This window comes from Pleurodeles waltl, chromosome 9 (assembly GCF_031143425.1).
Source record: "Pleurodeles waltl isolate 20211129_DDA chromosome 9, aPleWal1.hap1.20221129, whole genome shotgun sequence".
Lineage (NCBI taxonomy): Eukaryota > Metazoa > Chordata > Amphibia > Caudata > Salamandridae > Pleurodeles > Pleurodeles waltl.
Window position 1 is genome coordinate 181,057,935 of NC_090448.1, and position 21,861 is coordinate 181,079,795.

General features: G+C 41.3%; 1 protein-coding gene across 4 annotated transcripts in view; it reads right to left on the bottom strand.

Moving 5' to 3' along the window:
* PTPRG (protein tyrosine phosphatase receptor type G) overlaps positions 1 to 21,861 on the bottom strand; it is a 1,030,330-nt gene that overhangs the window by 313,526 nt on the left and 694,943 nt on the right. For all 4 annotated transcript variants that reach the window (XM_069206538.1, XM_069206537.1, XM_069206540.1 and 1 more), the window contains exons 9-11: positions 9,078 to 9,262; positions 2,424 to 2,532; positions 714 to 763 (exon numbers count right to left, since the gene is read on the bottom strand). In XM_069206538.1, coding sequence (XP_069062639.1) covers positions 714 to 763; positions 2,424 to 2,532; positions 9,078 to 9,262 — 344 coding nt within the window. The remainder of the gene's footprint in view (positions 1 to 713; positions 764 to 2,423; positions 2,533 to 9,077; positions 9,263 to 21,861) is intronic.

Genomic DNA, 21,861 nt, shown 5'->3' on the forward strand with positions numbered 1-21,861 from the left:
CAATTGTATTGTTAATTCCTCCGTGCCACTGCCAATACCCCCTCCCTCCCACCACCCTGTACCTCCCTCCCTCCCTACGCGTGGTGACCCGCCCCCAGGAATCCCCGTGAGCCACGACTGGGACACATCTGCAATATCTCAAGCATAAAGTTTTTTTTTTAGTTTTTTTATCACAACAGTAAACATTCATGGGGCACGAACAAGAACAATGAATGAATGACTATGTTCAAGCATTTTTTTTTACGTGGACTGATGGAGCCTCATTTCAACACATTTTGGTACTGGTTGATTTGTATACGGCACGCACATTTTAATTGGATATAACCCTGCACTGCCAGCGAAGGGCAAGCGCACTTCGAAATAACACGTTCCAAGTACATGCTTATCGTACCATCAAGTTCAGAGCAAACGAACAATTCGTTTCACATGTCCCTTTTAAACCACTGTACTTTATGAAATATGTGCGGGAACCTACACAAGGAAATGAAAACGGAGGTTTTTCTTTAAACACTTAGCTTGTTATAAAATGTCTAGGAATGTTATCTTTTGGAATGTAATAGCCATTAATGTATATGAACAACCGCTTCAAGAGCTTTACACAAAGGCAGGTTGCTGTGGATTGTACAATACCGTACTGCCACCTAATGGCCATTAAAATATTCCTTAGATGCATTTTTGAACGTTAAAAATATATATATATATTCTTAACTTACCACTCCTGTTTTCACAATTCTTGTGCCCTCAAATATTCGAGTCGTGTTAGCTAAAAAACAGAGAAACATTTAATGATGCAGCCACGCAATACAGTGTAAGGAAAATAAACTGTTAAACGTCGTTTGACTTTGAGGTTTAACTTTTTTTTTTATTTTAGCCCAATATTTATCAGCCTACGATCCTATGAATTTAAAGTCAATCAGATAAAGAGGAAGTCAGCAACATTTACACCACTGATAATAAAATCGTAATTTTGAAATGAGAAGAACAATGAAACAACATACATAGTTAGGGAACTTCTTGGGGTACAAAATAGGGTTACTAATGCAGGTTTATTAAACCAAAGGAGAGGAAAACCAGAAAAGAAACCAAACCAGTGTGTGATTATTTATTTAAACAAAAAAACTACAGTGATTCTACTTAGCCCGATAAAACGTTTTTGGAATACCACTGTACAGACAATTGAAAAATCTCTAAAATACATGTAGTAACAATAAACTTCCCCATTTGTTCATTTGTTGCAAACAAGGGTGGTGTAGTTTCACGGTTTCTTCACCTCTCAAATTTCATTTCTACGTGTGTTGAACTGTGTATGTGTGTGTGTGTATATATATATATATATATATATATATTTATTTTATACCAAAGCAAAACATTACACCCTGGCTTATCTGCAAACAGTATCTCAGTGGTTTGAGAACACATGGGTGTTAATTTATAAAGCGAACATACAAGTCCCAATAGCAAGTCATAACTTCACATCGATAGTTCAGGAACGCCGGATGAGCTAAATAACAGACATTAGTATAAAAAGGTAAACGCATAGAGAAGGTCAATCAAGTGAATGCAGAGAAAGATGTCTTGATCAGCTATGACTCACTGAGTAGAGGACGAAAAAACAGTATAGAAGGCTTTATTTGTGACTGAACAACTATAATGAAAATGTCACTAAAATAAAACAACCTACAAAGGAGGTACATTTAATCGAGGAGGTTTTATATTTTGCAACTTTTAATTTGTCTGAACTGACAAAAGCCACTACCTCCCTTCCCCAATAGCACTTTGAGATTAAGATTACCACGTTTCCTAACAAAGTTAACCGATGTCAGGTGTGCACTGTCTGTCTTCCTCGTTCCACTAGCACACCGTCAATTTCAATGTAACTACAATCGAAATATAAATACCTGCCTCATGTGGAATGTTTAACAACATAGAGGATTTGTGAGCATAGATTTCTAGATCTAGAGCCATTGTCCCTCTCTTGCAATACCAACCAGTATTGTGCCACTTCTGTCTCCTGCTCACAGACTAATGTGAGTGGAGGTCGACTGGATGACCAGGAAGGCCTAGGCTTGTGCACTAAAAGCTAAAGCAACTGGCATTTCCTTGTCAATAGCTAGCCTTGCAAAAGTGCTAGTTCTGCAATGTGGAAATTACTGGGCTCCTTCAGGTATTCAGCTCTTTGGGTCATGAGCACCAATCCCTCAGTTAAACACTATCTGTCATCCTAATAGAAGCAGTGTGACTCATCTAAAACATCTTAAATTCACAAGGTACAGGGCCCCATGGAAAAAACACTTGCACAAATCAAGCAGGGGAGATAGAATGTAGGGAGGTCAATTACCTCAGCTCTAAGCCACACCCTCAAGGGAACAAATGTTTAAAATTAATTCTCTGACGAAACATCAAGCTCGAATTCGAACTCTTACCTTGAAACAGCATTGTTTGACTGAAATCACTGCGCATGTCATTCCTACACACTGCTTGAACTCGAAACAGATACAGGATGGCAGGTGAAACATGGTTAATGACCGCTTTCTGCATAGAGAAAAGAAAAAAAACAAGCTATTTTCATTACCAAAAATTGATCATAGTAGAAGCAGTACGTTGCTTTAAAGCGATAAGTAGTCCGTTGTGTGTCTTCAACCTAAAGGAAAACATCCAAGCAACATGTGCGGATCTGTGAGAGCTAACAGTTACAAACAAATGACCATGATTTTAAGGAATATGAAAACCTAAAAGGCTTAAAGTCCTGGACATTTTCCAATTTGACTTGTGACAAGGAAGCCCGTTTGATCTCAGCAGGGCCACACCAACCCCACACTTTCGGGGTAACTGTTCTGCAGCTGAAGAAAGGGACCTCCTAAGGATTGAAACACACAAAGCACTTGCACTTGCACTTCTGCTGGACTGTGCTGTCTGGGCAAAGGCTGTTTATGTTTAGATATTTTACATCCTCTTGTGCAAAACATACATGAATTCAATCCTCTAAAATCTTAGAAATCAATTTAGTTGAACGCCAACATCGATCACCAAAACTAACAGTGGAAGCAACAAAAACACTCCGACGATGTACTGACATTACAGTTTTGAACCCAATGTCTTACCCTTTGTCGGCAAATATTATTCAATTGCTGCTTTCCTGGTCCACGTGAAGTAAGGGCAGTGCCACACGTATCAAAGGCTTAACTTGTACAGGGCTGTTGAACCCAAATACTCCTGCTAGGAGCCAATGGTTCAAGACGGTGAGACGCAGGTTCTTGTGAGCATGCCTGTGTGTTCTAGCATTTCAGAAAACGTTATAACTCAAATTAAAAGCCCTGAGACTCTTCCAAACAACACATACTACTGGGACTCCAGACTCAGTCCTACCTGTATTTCAAAATTGACCAGAAGTGCCCGTGACTGAACAACAACTGTTTTATTGCTGTGGTTTGGTCTAATCAGTCAATAATTTACATGGTGGTCTGCAACTAAGTTAATATCGAAACCTGTCATTATCCTCGTTTAGTTTTTACATTCAACACGGTATAACTTTTTTGTTTTGTTTTTTTTATTACACCGATTAATACATACATTATGGTTTTTAATGCTGAATATAATTAAATTAACCCAGACGAATTAATCTGCATTTAATTCCAAGAAGTACATAGTAGGATAAAACGTTTTCCAACACGCTAAGTGATAATTTTTTGTAACATTTTAACAACGGGAGCTTGGTCACCTTATGTATATGTTTCGTAAGACACCACACTGGAGGGGGAGTGCCCGGAATTCTATTCTGTTGTATGACACTGGCACTTATATAGCTCCTTCCATAGCCCTCGAGGGGCTATTTCTGGATGGTCTGACTGTATTATATGTATTACGCTTCTCAACCCTAGCAAGGTCGTTAAGCACCCCGATTTGTATCTGGTTCTTGGGTGCTTTTTAGAGTGCAAATGGTATGGGAAATGTTGGGAGAGGTTTGAAAGCTATCATGTAAGAACGTGGCTTATTAGTTAGGAATGATGCAGGCCCTTCAGAAATAATAAGTATGCAGCCATCTGTCAAGGCCTAATCAGGGGCGATTATATTATTACCTTATATAGCATTATTAAGTGCAACTATCACCCAACAGGGTATCTTGTCCTGAATGCGGATTGAGTGGCGTTCCAGGCAAAGAAGGCACATTTACTTTAATAGTAGAGGGATCAAAGGTGTGTTTCAAGTACTTTCCTAAAATACCGGTGATTTCCCAAGGATCTTAGAAAGAGGAAAAGTATTCCGGCACTTTGCAGATACATAAGACAAAGAGCAGCGGCCTCATCTTAGCTTCGTTGTAGGAATTCTGAAAAGTCTGAAATAAGAAGACTGAAGGTTCCAAACAGACAAGTGATGGGGACAATTGCCCTGACGGTATTTAGGACCAGTTTTGTGGAATTTTCTGTAAAATAAGCAAATGGATTCGAAAAGAATACAAATAGTAGCTGGTGTTGGTTAATACCCCTGTCCACAGGCACGCAACGAACAACCAATAAATCGTTGTCTGGTCAATGCTTTCACTTCTGAGAGGAAAAGTACTTCATTATTCAAACTACTCAATTCTATGCATTAATTTACATCTATCTACATTGTGCACACTCCTATCAATTTACAGCCTAACAGAGCCCTGAATCCTATAAGTACAATACACCCTATAAACACTGGACCCAATGCAAAGCGACGTAGTTGTCAAAAGACATACCTACCGATTTTGTTAGGGTGTCACCATATTAATAGAAGTAGAAATAAGCAATAACAAACGAATTCAACAATGCTAAACATCTACCTCGATGGCACCATTAATCAATTACACCTGTTACAGCTTGTAATGCCTTGCTGTTAACTTTGTGATTATCAATGAAACATTGTAATTACCTTATTAATAATATGTCATGATTCAGCTCTACTTCTAAGATTTATGATTGCTTCGGTCCTTTTTATTGGACATTGGCCTTGTGGTGCAGTGTACATTTGTCTTATGCTTTTTTCCGAAAGGGGTGGTCTCAAAGTTGTTTATCAAAAACCATATATGTCATGGTTCACGGGCACCTTTGCATGGTCAATAACACATGTTCATGAGCTCTCATAAGACATGCAATGATTCCCTGCTTCATTTTACCACTGTCAATAAATTGTACCAATTTTTAAGAATTTTTTGCATGAGTCTTTCTTGCACTTCTGTACATGCCATGCAGATTTAGAAGCCACCAGTCCAGAGCTTTTAGGCAAAAGCCTCAACTATGTTTAAAAAGTGGGAGAAAGTCTCTCCAGTTCATTATTCTGTGCATCTGTGAAGCTTAAAGTGGTAACTTCAGAAAGCCTAGGTGAAACTCCTGAGAACAAGTGGGCCCACAACACTTTCCAAGTAGTGCCACTGCCCTCAGGCCACAATGCACCAAATATGCAAATAAGTGCTGTTAGACAATATAAGGTGCAACTGCACCCCAGGTTTATTTCATTTGTTTTTTTTTTCATGACCTGCAGAACAGTACTGCAAACTAAATGCCTTTCTTTATCTTTTTGAGGTCTAGATGGTCCTCTTATGGTGCACCCGAGCACTAGTCTGTTACAGGGTCATGCAGGAGCCCATTCCTGAGTGCCACAAGCAGACTCTTTGCAAGGTTGAAACAGTTTGCATGCAGTTGCAGGAGTTTACAAGCCAATTCCTTCCTGCATGCGTAGGACACTGCTGCTTCTGTTCTTCCACAACTGCGGGAGAGCACCAGTGAGAAGCGCTGGCTTGGGAGAGCCCCCGCCTCACTGTCTGCTCCTCTTGAGCCCTGGTGCTCCCCGTGCCCGAATGATAATGCCCCCGGCCCTCACTGGGATCCTGGAAAGTGGGAGCACAGTGGCTATCCCGGCGGTCTTTTGCATCAGTCTTGGTGAACTCGGGGCCACAGGTACAAAAGCAACTAGAAAGTGGGCTCCAGAGATGGACCCAATTTTACACACTCACCTGCACACACCCTGGGGCCCTTGGATCTCTCCAGGAGCTTTTGTGGCAATCACGGGAGATGGGGCAAGGTGCTGATCTGGTCCTAGTCTAACCCATTCGCTGGGGGGTTGAGAATGGGGGTGCATTTCTCCTATTTTCTGGGGTCCTGTTGGGTCATTTTTGCTCCTGGTGGCTAGCCCCAGCCACTGGGAGCACATAATTTCAAGTCTTCTAGCCTACAGAATTTTCCCACTATTTAGAGAGCTGAATCTCTACAGCTGTACTTACGGCACAAGAGTAGACCCTAACTGGCTTCTGGAACTTCTCCTGGCTCCTGAGGTGTTCCTCTGCTGCACTCCAGTATCGCAGAGGAAAGAGCCTTCCCTTCCTGCATCCTTAATGTCCCAAGGCCTCCTTGTTGGCCACATGTAGATTACTTGAAGCAGCAGAAGTCCGCCCTCCCTCAATCTGGATGCCACCCTCCTGCAATGCAGATGTTCTATGGAAGCCCTCCACAGTTCCCACCTTCAAGTAGGACCATCCCTCTACTGCCCCCTACAGAGTATTTTGGGGGGTGGGGATGGGGAGGAGAGCAGATAAAGTTGAAGTTCCAAAGTTCTGCAGTCTCCTCTCTTCCAGCTTGGTATTCCTTTGATGTTGCTTACCCGAGGTCCAGACCACTTGAAAAAGTTTCTTTCTTGTGAAGGTGTTTGCAAGTGAAGGTAGAATCTTCCAGAAGTTAGGCACCTCTGCCCAATCCCAGGATTATATCACTCTGTCCCACCATATCCTCCCGCACAGTATTTTATTAATTTCCAAGACTGCCATTCCATGGTCTCTTGAATGACATTCTTATGCCCTATACCGCCCCCTTAATTGCCACAGCTGCCTGGCCCTTTCCAAAAGGGCAACCCCTCCTGTGACTAGCACCAGGATTCTGATTACTATCCTTTCTTTCTACAGAGTTTAGCCTCCTTGGGTACAATCTGAAAAGTAATTAGCATATGCACACTCCGCTCCCATTCTATTCTCTCCCAGGAGCAGGCCTAATCACTGGCAAATGAAACCTACTCTGAGGAGAGGCAGTGGATCGTTCTGCTGTCCAGCAGAGTAATTACTGTGGCCCAGCAGAGTGATTCAAAAGCTAGAATACTAATCAAGAGAAGAGTCACAGAAAGTTGATGAATGACCCACAAGAAGTGGAGATATGTGGAAATTGTGAGATCTGGTATTGTGAATTACAATAGAACTGGGGCACTATACTAGTCTCTAGGCTTAACTATGGCAAAACTAAACTTTGTTGAAGTGTTTGCCCGTAGAGAATAACACAGTAAAGAGCTACTTTAATGAAGCATTGTAGATTTACTTACTTACTCAATTAATGTCCACTCATATTATAAGACCTATGCTAGGTCAGCAACAGCCCCTGAAAGGTTCCTTCTGTGACAAAATACCTGTGCGCAGATAGTGGGCTGGGTTAGAAGGTTGTCTTGCACTCAGCCCACTACCTGTGCACATGTGTGCATGTATGTTTTCACTTGCAACCAGCCTGACCCTTGCTGTTTAGCAGCGGACCTTATCTTACAAGCCAGACACTGGTGGTTTGCCCACCCCCCAAGCCACTATAATGGAGCTGACAGTAAGTGAGACTCATGTGGTGAGACTCACAGAAGTCAATAAGTCAAGTAGTCTAAAAAAAAAAAGCAAACCATCAAGAGACTAAATGAGGTGAAATCCATTTCTCACGGTCAGATATGGAAAACCTTATAAGTGATAAAGAAACCAAAGTTATGGCTTAGAGTACTCTATTAGCTGGCAAGTGACCCATGTCGTGTGCAGCACCATCAGTCAGTGCTTACATTATAGCCTACACTTGGCAGTCTGGGTCTTGTACTCTGTTTTCTCCCTGTAAATATAAGTATATAACTCCCTGCGTGCCAAGTTTTGCCTGGCTAAAAAGGTCGGGGACATTTGGCAAATACATACTCTTCTAAACTTTCACTTTACTGTTCAAAAATTGGCACCTGAAAGCAAAATCATTGGGTGGGAAGGGGCGTGGGGGGTGTTTGAAATCACTAGATGCTGCACATCGGGTTCACATCTGCAAGGAAAGCTAGAAAAACACCAGCACTTTCACACGTTGTCAGCCTTCTCCTTCCAGGGTGGCTTTTGCAGCCAAAAGATCATATGAACATCTTTAGCTATTACTGTAACACCATCCAGCAACACGTCGACTGTATATAGGCTAGCAGGTACTTTTGACGATGAACCTATGGTTCTATATACCTTTAGAAACCATACTCAATAAGCTGCGTCAGACAACACTCCCATAACGGCCAGAGTTTACAATTACACATGTCCCCTTCAAAGCTACACATTTAAAACATCAGGGAGCAATAGGCAATTTCCACCAGAGAAAGTGTTATATATTACATCATAACCTTGGGAACCATTCAGCGACTCCACTTAGATTTCATGGAGCATGCCGCTCCCTAATGTGGCCCAGATAACAATGTCTGGTGGTGAAATTGAAAATATAAATGGAAGTGCTTGAAAATAATTTCCAGCTGGAGGAAAAAAGGAGAGGTCTGGTTCTGTAACTGATTGAAAAGGCCCAAAGGAGAGTATGTCTGTGAAAAAAGGGGTTAGAGTCATTAGGTATTTTATGCAGTGCCATTGCATATTTCATATGCATATACAATTACTGATTTCATTATTCTGAAGGTCTGTTTTAATTAACAGTAAATGAAGGGCTTTCAAAACCTGAATATGCCACTTTGATTTTCATATTCATGGAATGTTAATGGCTAATACAGCACTTGCTTTCGTTTAGCAAATAATGTCAAACGGGCCTGATCCCGACAATAAAAGGCTGCAGGTTAGGTATTTAAAAAAAAAAAAAAAAAGAGATCTGCCCTGGTATACGCCGTTCTTTCTTTTTCACTTGAGTCAATGGGGTCAGAGGAATTTCCAGTCGATGTGACAAAGTGCCTTTTTACCTACAGCCAACACATGACTCTGCCCTCTATTAGAATCTGAGCCTCCACTCAGCTACTCTTTGTAAGTACACCATTATACATCACAAAAATAACAAGCTCCTTTATTTTTTGAGGTGGGCGTTTACCAGTTCCTTGTCACTGTCCTTGACAAACGTCCTCTCCTTCTCTTCGTCATTTTTTGTCCAGCTGTAGGAAATCATGTAATTCATGATGGGCGGATGGTAGATCACTTCTGGCTGGTTCCAGGTGACAAGCAATGCTGTCCTGTTCATGAGCTGCACCTTCATGTTGACTGGTGGGGTACTGCAAACTGAAAATGAATTACATTCATTTTTAATCTACAGAGGCAGAAACATATGAGAAAATACCATTTCATGAATGGACTGCTTTCAAATACATAGTAAAGGAAAACTCCGGTCCCCAATATCTTATTTTTTTTATCGAGTTCCGAAGCATCTTCTATTGCGCCGGAGACGAAATGTAGAATATGTGGACAAACTTCTTAAAAATTTGACCCATGAGCTGGGTCACTGGAATTATGTGGCAGAAGGGGACCAACATATGCAGAAGGGTTGACTAAATTATGCGACAATCAAGGCAAATCGTGCTGCGGAGTGCATCATAATCTGTCATAGTATTACTTCATTCATTTATCTTTTTTATGCATGATAACAATGTCTGGGAAAATGTCATCATATTAGCACCAAATTAAGACCCAAAGATGGCAGTAAGCAACTGAAAGGTAACCAGTCAACTTCTGCGAAGGATTCTTCAGTGTGCAGGAACATGAGTAGCTTTTGATCTGGTTGACATAGAAACAACTTTACTAAAATTTACAGATTATGCAGGAAACAATGTATTATTTGGCAAATCTACAATTATTCAAATAAAGCTATGGCCGCATAATCGCATAATTCCTGTGGCCTTCCTTATGACTTTCCTAGGCCTCACCACCTTTTTTCTGCCAAACATTCACGTGTAAACATGGATTATATGGGGTCTGAGTTAGTTCCCTCTTTATCTCTCCTGCACCCCCTTAAAAACAAGTATCGCAGTTCACACATCGAGTGTAGAGTCTCACAGAAGGTGCAGCTAGAAACCATGTAAAGATGGAAATGGGCAGCTTGAGCAATTTCAAAGGTAAGGCTCCCTCCCTGAGGCAGTGAACAAAAAAATAAACTAGTATTTGCAAAAATAATGGGCTGGGCTTCAACGTGCTAAAACATGCATCAGCAGCACATTACTGCAACACGCAGGCAGGGCGGACCAAGAGAGGACAGCAAGGGCTACAGATGTGAAGCAATCACTCATGCAGTTCAATGCAAGCACTCATGTTGAAGCGGAAGGATACATCCAAAAACAATGTACTGTAAGTAAAACAATGAGGAGAAGTAGAGCCGAACTAGGAAGTCTGAATGGTAGACACCTGAAACAAATGCATTTAATTAGCATACGTGTAAAATGGAGGCGTGACAAGTGGGTGATACAAATGTTAAACAACAAAAGTAAAGGGCTGAATCCCTGGGAACCCTGCATCATGTAGGCTCAGTGTTACAGTTACCTGGAGGAAGCAAGGTGGCCTGGGTGTAGGAAGTGAGAAAGGATTCAATCCATTAAATAGAGAGCTGGTCGAAGCATACGTCCCTAATCCAGGTAAGATAGATGTCATGTCCAGTGTATCAAAAGCTACTAACAACTCCAACACTACTAGTAAACCAGTAGCTTCATTATTCACTAATATTTGATGGTAGTCTATAACTGATGTAGCAACCAGAATACTGCTATACCCGGGCCCGAAGCCCGTTTGAAAACGATGGTTTGTGCTACCTCAAAAATATAAACCTCCCAGGTGGAGAAAATATTGTCTGGGACGAAAGAGATTTCTAGGTAGACTTTTTGTTTTGAAATTTAAAGCCTTATCTTATCTATGTCCTATTACTGTTAATTTTGTCGAAGAAGAAAGCAGAGATTTCATTATGGAGTTCCAATGTGGGTGCTATCTGGGTCTGGCTGGGCACCGAATCAGTTAAAAATTTTTTTTTACAAAAGTATATAGCTAGCCATTGCATTACATTCTGTCATATACATATTTAAAGATCATGGGGTGCAGAGTTCACATTAGAAGGGAGAATGAAACATTGAATGAGATGTAGCTGCAGCTTAGGGAACCTGGAACATGAAGAGGGTTCAGATATGTTGAGTAAAAGGAGATTCCAACAGCTTAGCAATTGAATTTGTTCTCAACACTGACAACCCATGCATGCCTCGTTCATGGCTATAGTTACCGAAATATATTTTACTTGCTTCTGACCCAAAGGATAAAATGCCCTGGACCCAGCAGTGTTTGCTATTCCTTACCCTAGCTTTGTTGATCTGCAAATCTAGAAACGTCTATTAGAAGAACTGTGGTCCTGGTCGGTAGAGAGAGGCAGGCCTAGTTAAAGCAAGATGACCTCAAGCTTTGGTGCTGGGAGACTTGGACATTGGGAAAGATTCTCAAATATGCCGGATATGGAAAGAAGCCTAGCCGTCATGGAAGACACTATAAAGAATGTTGGAAATTGGAGCTCGGGAACCCCTCTTTCAACTACAATGAAACAACTGCAAAGATTGTTGAGGGGAAAGTGAGAAAGTTGGAAAAACATCAATAGAGAACATTGATTCAAGTTCTCTTCCCGTGCTTCCCGTCTTCACTGTTGCAACCGTGACCTTTGTTAACATCTTGACATTTGTGTGCCCTGCAATAGAGTAAGAGGTTCAATCTGCCATGTTATATGTATTCTGATCAGCAATCGAATGACAATGTCTGGAAACAGACTTATCTAGCAGCAAAATACTGATGGGGCACAATAAATTTTCCTGGTCACACTTTAAGGTGCTAAGTCAGGAATTTAATAAATGTGAGCAAAGTTTTCAAGCCGAGACTTGTAAATGGGACTGCAACGTCAGCATGACTAGTTAATCTATTTGCCACCAAAGTGTATTTATGTTACTGTCAGAACAAGCTCGTCCTCGACATCCTAAGCAGGCAGACAATTATATTCCAGTGTAGCCAAAAGAAGTTAATTTGCAGCTCATCACTTCTAGAGTCAAGTTAATCTTGTCTTCATTTCTCTACCGCGCACAACAGAACTCTTTCTGAAGGCTCAAGATACCCAAGAAGAAGATCTGAAGTTTGCTGTTAGCACAGACATGTTTTAGAACAAAATTCGCAGTTTTAAATTAGTATGGCGACATCAATCAGAACTCACTAGAACCCAAAGGAGAATTTTCTCGTAAAGGAGGTTAAACCATTAACAATGAACTGCTTCTCACAAACGTGCTGTAAGTTCGTTACCGGCTCCTTAGCATTAGGTTATCTGTGTTTCTATGCTCTGTTAATGCCCAGTTTTAGGGAACTGGCTCAGTCAGTGCTCGAAAGTTATCGTTTAACAACTGCAGTTTGCCAACTGAAATATTATTAATTTCATGAACTGCTTTAATTCATATGTGATCGTAAGTTAACGTGACTGCCAATGTTTTAATTACATGTAGGCAGCTTAGGTACAGAATTCAAATACATACGGAACTTAATAGAAACTCTTTCTATGTATTGGCAACTCAGTCATACCTGCCAACAACAGTATGTCAATTCTAGGTCTGGTAAGAAAGATCCGATATTAAGACAAACTGAAACTGAATGGATGGATGTGCCGCTTAGGAGAGAAGGGCAAGGAACTCAAAGATCATGAGGTTCATTATCCTTAGAATACTTGGATACTGTTGCCCACCATGGCTGTTTGCCTGTTACAGACAGTTTAAACATGCGCACTACTTTCATAACCACCCGCCACTGGAGCGCCTGTTAACAATAATACAGACTGATGTTTTGGACTCATAGCATTTCGAATTTAAGTGAGCAGGATCTGAAATCATATCGCATTGTGATACTGTTCTTGTATTCTGTATCGTATTTAAGAACTAGGGAGTATGCGATGTGTTGCAGTTATTTTTCTGCATCCACTATGAGGTTGGATCCCTGGATTAGAATGCCTCACCCTTGGGTATGTGCCACCAACAAACACACCGGGTTATGATTTGTTTATTCATATTTTTTGTCCATGGTGCGGCTTGTCTTTCCCAGACCTTATCATTGCGAGCAGGAAAACTACTTAGTAGACTTGCATTATATTTTACATTAGAGGGCACACGCGACCAACATGAGGGCCCAAATACGACTGTTCTTAACTTTTTTTTATTCTAGCAGATACATGACTTTTTAAGGCATTATTAATGTGTGATTATGATATTTTTCATTCGGGATACCGCTATCAACATGGCGGCTGAGCTTGAATGCATCTGCATACATTCCCTCTGTCCTTAAAAGGACTGATGTCACTTCGGACGCGCAGTTGACCTTCTCAGGCCTCTTTTGGGTGTTATAGCTCCATTCAAGATGCCATTTCGCTACCTATGGCACAAGTAGGTCAAATAAAGTAGAATATTGATATCTTAGAAATGGTCACATTATTTTGCCCCATTCCATTCCCACAATGACCGTGATGTTGTAGACCCGTCTAATTTCTCACAGACAGGCTCTTAGATATGATACTTGTACATGGGGTTCGTTAATTATCAAGTGCCATTAACCTGTTTTTCCTCTCCTCATTTATCTCTCAGTTAAGCATGAATTCAGCATTTGCTTAGTTTCGGAGCACTTTTCTTGTATTCCATCTGGTGTCCGAATAGAGTAGTATACATAAATACATGCCAATAATCCTATTTCGATCACTGTTGATCCCAGTACAGTGCTTTAAATGGGAAGGTCCCTGCACTTTTTTCATTTGAAAGGGGCAGTATCTGCACTTCTCAATACTCCTGCAATACAGTTAACGAGAGAGTACCGGCACTTTCTCAGGAGCACACAGGTACTCTCAAGAGTGAGTGCCTGCACGTCTATATTTCCTCTTAAAAGCACTGTCCCAGTATACAATCACGTTCATAGATCTTTAGTGGGGCCTTCCGAGTAAGCTTTACAACTGAGTACTCGATTGAAGAGACCGTACTTGGGGCCAGATGTAGGAAGCCTTTTGTGCGGCGCAAAAGGCCAAATGCGACCGCATCGCGATGTTGAGTTGCTTTGTGGCCGTGAAAGTGGTCGCAAACCAACTCGCAGTTACCATCCACTTGAAGTGGATGGTAACTCCTTTGTGAATCAAAAAAAATATATTTTTCAGAGCAAGCAGTGGTCCTATGGAACACTGCCTACTCTGAAAAAACCGAAACTAAATGGTTTCGGTATTTTTTCTTTTTGCAGCTCGTTTTCCTTTAAGGAAAACGTGCTGCAAAAAGAAAAGAAAAAAACTGCTTTATTTAAAAGCAGTCACAGACATGGTGGTCTGCTGTCTCCAGCAGGCCACCATCCCTGTGAGTGCCTAGACTCGCTATGGGGTCGCAAACTGCGACCCACCTCATTAATGAGGTGGGTCTTTGCGACCCCATAGCGAGTCGCAGAAGGTGTCTAAGACACCTTTCTGCATTTCATTTTGCTAGTTGCAAATTGCGAGTCGCTAGAACTCGCAATTTGCAACTCGCAAAGTGAAACCTACCTACATCTGGCCCTTGGTTCTTACTTTGTTAGCGATTTCCATACAACCTGCCGGTTTGTTTTTTCAGAAACATTCTTTCATCTCCATAGACTGGCTACAACTAGGCTATCTCCACACTTAAGGACCTGTGCTTTTGGCCGGAAAATCATTCAAGTGGGCATTTTGGGTTGATATACGACATGATGGGTAAGAAATGAAAACATTCTAATTGACTTGACAAATCAGCTAGCCCGATTTTCTTCTTTTGTTGTGGACAATTAACTACAATGACTATAAGAATTCCTAATGCCATTATGGATGGATATTAATACGCTGGCAGGTAGGTGTCTTTTTGGATACTGAAATGTATCAGGACGTGTACTTTAAATAGCGTTTTTAGGACTCAAACCATAAGAGCCTAAAGGCAGTAGATTTAATCAAATTAAGGGCTTGTTGTTCTCGGTGACATTTCTACCAGAGGCATTGGTTATGAAAACCTGAAGTATGTGAAATTCATACTTGCAATGAATTCACTTGTGAAATGGTTTACGAAATGCACTTAAAAGTTGTCCATAGATGAAACAACTGGTTGTCATACATACAGTATCAAAAATGGTAATTCACATTTGAGTGTGGTGGTGACGTTTTTCTGGTGTCATGTTAGCACAGCGAGGTTCATTTCAGGAATGAATAGGATTGATGTATTTCATAATGGATGTTATAACATTAATGTATATAATAATGTTTGAGTAACTAAATTGAAGCACTTTATTAATACAATATGTAGACTTGAAAATGGTCCGAGAGAAGGATGGAATGTGTTCGTGGTTTTCTCATTGTGAATATATATATATTTTTTTTTAATAAGGTTTCTACGTTGGAGGACCTGTCAAGATTGAACGTTATTTTTTTTTTTACTATGTTAATAATAGGTTCTATGGATGTTGTACTATTTGTTGTTCTAACGTGCTTCTCCTTTCAGCCGCTTAAAGCAGGAGCCTAGCGACGTCCTTGAGGACTTCATTGGACAGTGAAAAGAAAATGTTTTGGGTACACTAATTCACAATAACTGAATGAATTCTCAAGAATAAAGTAGAAACCTTACAATTACAATGTAGGTAGTACTACTTCCAGAGCTTTGCATTAACTATTAAACTGACCATAAATGAGTCAATCAGCCACACTTTCCACTGGATCTACCACTGCAAATCACCGTGAATCACAAGTGGATGCCTTGTGGCATGAACCAACTCTCTCCTAGCCCGATGGGGTATCCCATTTCACAGACAAGCACAGTTAACTAGTACAATATCATCTTGTCACTGAGGGAGCCCAGTCAATTGCCTCATCTTGGTACCCTCAGTGGTGTGCATGGGATCAAATAAGAGACCAGGAGTTAAAGATTCGGTTTTTGGAAAGGTAAAGGAACCGTGGAAGCACCTAATGGGGGGGAAAAAAACAATCACGCTGAAAAAAAACATCCAATATTTTAAATTAAACAAAGATCCTGCTTGGATGTGCCATGAGAACCATCTTGAAACCTGTCCATAGGTGATGGGCAAAGAGGGTCTTTCTCAAATCACGACAGAAACCACTGTCATTCACTATAACGAGCACACATGGCTTTTGTTATGAATATTCTATGGTACTCAAACAGGTGAAAGTGGCCCCTAAAGACCTCATGTGTTCAATATAAATAGTAACATTAATGAATGCCTGAGACACTTACAATCACTTCCCACTTCAGTCTCCACTATCTCTAACCTGAAGGAAGCAAAGTAGTAATAAACATGTGGAAATCCTGCTCTGCGGATTACCCCCCAAAACATGGGCAAGTATCATAAAAACACATGTACCCAGAGGACTGACGTAACTTGCATCGCTGTGGGCAAGATTGCTATGGAATATTAACATAGGAAAACTATTTTGTACTTATTAAGTTACATACTTTAACAAGTGGCTAATTACTGCAAACAATAAGTTAATTTCCACAGTTGGCACGGAAGGATATGAACGTATTACTCGAACAGATCACAGGACATGTCAGCTGCACATACCGACCGGTCATGCAGGGCAGTGACAGAGGAACAGATGGTGATTTCTTAATTTACACACGCCTTTTTAGACAACTCACTTTTTGTGGCGACAGCCACCAACAAGGTCGGGTTGGTGAAAAAAGGCAAATGCCTGCCTATAAACACAAGTGTTGCAGCCTAACGACAAGCAGCTCGACAAAATAGTCACAACAGCACAACAATACTACCATTGAGTGAAAAACGAGATTCCCATCCGGGATTTGAGTACCTCTCTGAGATATGATCAGCGGAGCATCTAGGCAAAGCATTTGCAACATTCACTGCCATGAGCATCACACAAGACCCATGCCATGGTCAAACCGGGTGAAGGTCCATGGTTCTGAGAGTTGCTACCATCACAGGAATAGATTGTCTTGGAATAGAGCCCATAAACAGAGAAGCTTGATTACTGGCACGGGAAATATATAGTGGCTTTCAGAGAAGCCACCGAAGCATGTGCTTGATAGAACTGTGTAGTGATTGATCCAGCCCCTCTGGCCCTGTTCAGATAACACTGATCCACTTGAGCATGCACCGGAGAGACTGCAATATCCACGACCTATCAAAGTCTACGACCTATCAAAGTACAACAAGCAGGCAAGAGCCGCCGCTGATGGTTGGTGGACAATGTCGGGGCCTGCCGATGTAGCAGATGTTTTATCTGAAAGTGGAAAGGAATAATGGTAAACATCCCTGATCACACAGATAAACAAAATCAGTTTGAAGGATGGATACATGTTTCTTTTCTAGGGTCTGGAAAGAGAGGGGCCAAACGGAGGTTAAAGAGAAAAAAAAAAAATTCAGCATTAAGGTAGGGGTTTCTGTCTTGACAAATAATGATGAAGAGGATGAGGCAATAAAGAAGAGGTATATGCCAGTACGCTGTGGTTCAGCCTGCACAAGTCAATTTTATTTGGATGCAAGGTAAACTCTGCATTAGTTGGCAATGTCCTAAGAACAACCTAAAAAACAAAAGCCCTGGAGGCACAAAATAAAGGACTGTCCCCTCTACAGGAAAAAAGACCCTAGGTGTTCAACTAGCCTGGTAAACATGAAAGGAAAAAACTGAGAACATTGTGAACTATTACAGTTACACGTTAATACTAAATGAAAAAAATCAAGGCATGATAGTGAATGTCTATATTTCGACGTAACAAAAAAATATTAGAGTGCACAATAACAGTGCAAAAATAAGATTTCAGCTACAAAAGAAGTGTTGTTGATACCACCGTAACATTAGGCATTCTAGTAAAAACAGATTGTCCTGAGAAGACATTTATAAAAGGTCAACTCTTCAGCTGTAGCTCTCCTTTACACATGTTCAATGACATGATATTCACAAACTACCCAAGCCCTTTGTTTGCTTTTGTGAGCCTCAGGTCACTAACCTGTTTAGTGCCCCTCTGACTTTTCAGCAACAAGAGCACCTCTTTCGTAACTGAACCTTGTCCAAGGAGACACTTAAAGGCAGCTTCATCATCTGCAAAGCAGACAGTGAAAAACGCAACACAGCTGGCCAGGGGAGGGGGGGGGGCTGCACTGCCCATGCCAAGTTCATGGGCAGTGCAGGCCTCCCCTGGGACACCCTGCCTGCACCAACCTTTACAGGGTGGGGCTACCACCATGTAATTGCCGGCAGAGAGGGGCCTCTTAATCCCCTGGGCAGAGTTGCACTGGCAGATTAGGACCGCCAGCACCACCAGCCCCTCCAGTGGAGAACTGGCGTGCTGGTGGTCCGACCATGGTGCAACCGCCACAGTCATAAAGTGGCTGTCGGACCGCCACATTAGCGGCAGTCCGACAGCCACCACAGCCCTGGAGGTCTTAAGTCCACCAGGGTTGTAATGAGGCAGATAGTGCCAGGTGGTATTGGGTCCCTTCAATCACAGTGGTGGTGCTGGATTTTCTTGGGTTCGATTGGTCAGAAGGTAGGTGTGGAGAAATTGGGCATTAAAAAAAATAATAACGTGGTTAAATTGATTTAAGAAGAATTTATAACAAAGAACGGGTAAATAATAAAAAAAATGTAATTCCCATATTTTAGCATTTGTATATTAATAAAACTTAGTAGACACTTGCAAGGAGGGAAGTTTACTCTGAGAGTATAGGGACTAGTACAAATGTATGAAAAAGTAATTGGCATATCAAGTGCCAAGGGAATCCACAGGATTCAGACCCACAGGATTACAAAGAAGCAATTTAGAGCTAAACTGTGTAAACTATATGTCACAATGGAGAGAGAATTTGGGTATAGGTGTCGCCGTCCCTAACGGCTATGTAGCTCAACACATGGAATTCGGAAAACAAACAAATGCTAGGTAGTTAACTTGAGCCTTGCAGTAAGCCCCCTGTTACATAAATGCAGGATGGTCAATATTGACTTCCTCTGACCTGTTGGGCAGGTTAACTGCATCGTTCTGAAGTAGCAGCTGCCTTCGCCGGGCTTCAAGCACAGACAGCAGATTACAGTAATCAATACTACACATGACAAGGGCTTCGATGAAGGTGCGCGGGCTGTCAACACCAGTTACAGACACCAAAGTCTGGCCCTGAGCATGTCTTACCCTCAATTCTGCACTGTGGTAATAAACACACAAAAAAACTACATCACAGTGTGCACTAAACACATCATCGTAACCAGCGGAGGGCCCACAACTCCCCCAAATCTAGCAGATAGTTAATGGCCTTTGGCTGAATGAGCCCATCATCTTAACTTCAGTAAGGCTCACAGAAGTATCCCCTATAACCGGCACACAAAAAAGGTGAACTAGAAATGATTTTGCATTGATAGAGTATGGCGTACTTATGCAGGATGTGGCAAAACCTAGGCGTGGAGCTGAATTGTTTATTTTCAAGATTTCGAATTATGGCGTTACTTGAATAGGACGCCGCCTACTAAACTCAGGACTCGATGTCCCTTACATCAACTCTCAATTCTGTTAAATCACTCTCTAAATCTCAAGGCACTGTCATAAATGTAGTGATTAAGGGTCGAAAATACTAAAACCTACTAGCACACACCTACATCGAGCAAGGAGATTTATCCTTAACCATTCTGAGACTGGAGAAAATAAACGACTAGAAAATGTTTATTATGATTTTACTTAGATATATTGTTTCATATATCGCTTTTCAGACTCCAATCGGGGTGAGAAGATCGCTGTACATCATGCAGCTTGGTCACGCAGGCGCCATGACAAATTCGGGAAAGACTGCTACATACTTGAGTCAATAAACAGGAGCATTCCAAGGTCAAATACTGTTGTAAAAATGTAAAACAATTCAAGCACCATTATGTTTAAATATTAGAATAATATATGAAAAGTAGGCTGTTGTACTAAACTTTACCACATAAACACTAGGTGGCACTAAAACACCATAAAATACTTGCAAAGCCCAAGACATAAAGCATGTCGTAGTTCTTTTTCAAGGATTAAAGGACCAGGTTATAAATGTATTACTGTATTCCCCGTCCTATTTATTTCTAATCGATCATGATGTCAGTGTCCCTCTAAATCAACTCCTACATCTTACATCCATAGGGTAGACGGAAGCCTGGACATGCATTACCAGGCCGCAATCACGACACGACACTCTTTACCTGTGTGCTGTTAAGTGTTTATTTTAATACTTGTTTTGCTTTTGAGTAAAACACCTCGAACGTTTTGAACGAAAGCCTATGCATTATCTTCAATCCACATTGTCTTATACTGTAGGGAGAGAACATTTTTCCACATTAGAAGCACAAGAGAAATGCAAGCAAGATAAAAGCTCTAATGCAGAAACACGAGCGCGTGCCTGCACTAGCCAGATGGAGGAACAGCTTACAATGCAAATGCTGAACCGTACACGAATCTGGTCAAGGCAAGAGACACACACACACAACTGTTAAGCACGTTAAACACAACATGCACGCAACACCCCCTGCTACTTCGACTTAACTCTGGAGGTAACACCACCACAATGTCTTGCTGTTTGCAAACATGCATCACCTCAAAAGGAGGAGTCGTGCCTGCAATGTGTATCAGCTCCGTTTTCTGTGGGGGCAGGAAACGTGCATGTAAATGGCTGCCTTTGAAGAACTGTTTGGCAGTTGTGACGGTCACGTGCCAACTCCGGTAAGGAACACGATAACCTACTAAGTAAACGTAAATATATATTCTGCCGCCGTTGACGCTATACGGCCCAAGTAACACATACTTGACCATTCTCGAACCTTCCATTCTTTTCTCAAGGGTAAGGCGTATCTTCAAATCAGCAATACAATTCTCAGCCGCGACCCGAAAGGCGCTGTGCAAGCATTTTACCAATCTCCCCTGCGTCGGACTTTTGTATCAGTAATTCATTCCTTGTGACACAAAACGCATCCGGGGCCCAAGAGGTTTGGCCGCTCAGAAACCCTTTTTTTGCTCAATCATGTATGTTTTGCCAAGACTTTTATATACACCCTTGCACCCACCCACCTACCTCCCCTCAACCCCATAAGCCAATAATTAAGGCTACATCGATAACCTCTGACGTAAAACAATAAAAAAAAAAAGAGATATACCCATATAATGACTGAACTGCACAATGTGAAATTTTATTTCACCAAGCTAACTTTTTCTTATCACATGAAAGCACCTTCAAATACGAGTTCAGGAGATGCGCTCTACAAAAAACTCGAGTTTGATTTAATATATCATAGTGTTCCTCAATGTATAAGAAGAATCTAGGCCACATACAGGGAGTACATGATACTGAATCAAGTCTTAGCTCACTAATGGCACTAGGGAGCATGCCTATTTATAAGTTCATGTTTGAAAACGATCACTTTTAATACATGCATTGCAATGTTGTAAAATAATCTGATGGACTCCGGCGAAACACTTTTGCTTGTTAAATAATTACAACTATTGAATTTTGAAGACCATATTTTTTACACACATTTGTTGAATTATTTACATACCAAATATTTTCATGGCTGAGGTTGTTACGATTTACGGTATGGTGAGGCTCTTAGATGCAGACACCTGGGGCAGCTCTCCTGGTTTATCTGTTGGCTCGTCTACCTCAAATAGAGAGTGTACAAATGTTTCAGGAGCAAATGAATGCTCAACTGCAAAAGGGGGATCTACAACATGGTCAGCCAAATAATAAAATAATTGATAATGGGGCTCTACTCATTTCCCAAAAAAGAATTTACTGCAATAAAAAAAAAGCTAGCAATGGGGCTCCTGCTGGCAAATAGATTTATAATAGTTCACTGGGTGCAGAGCCAGAGCATT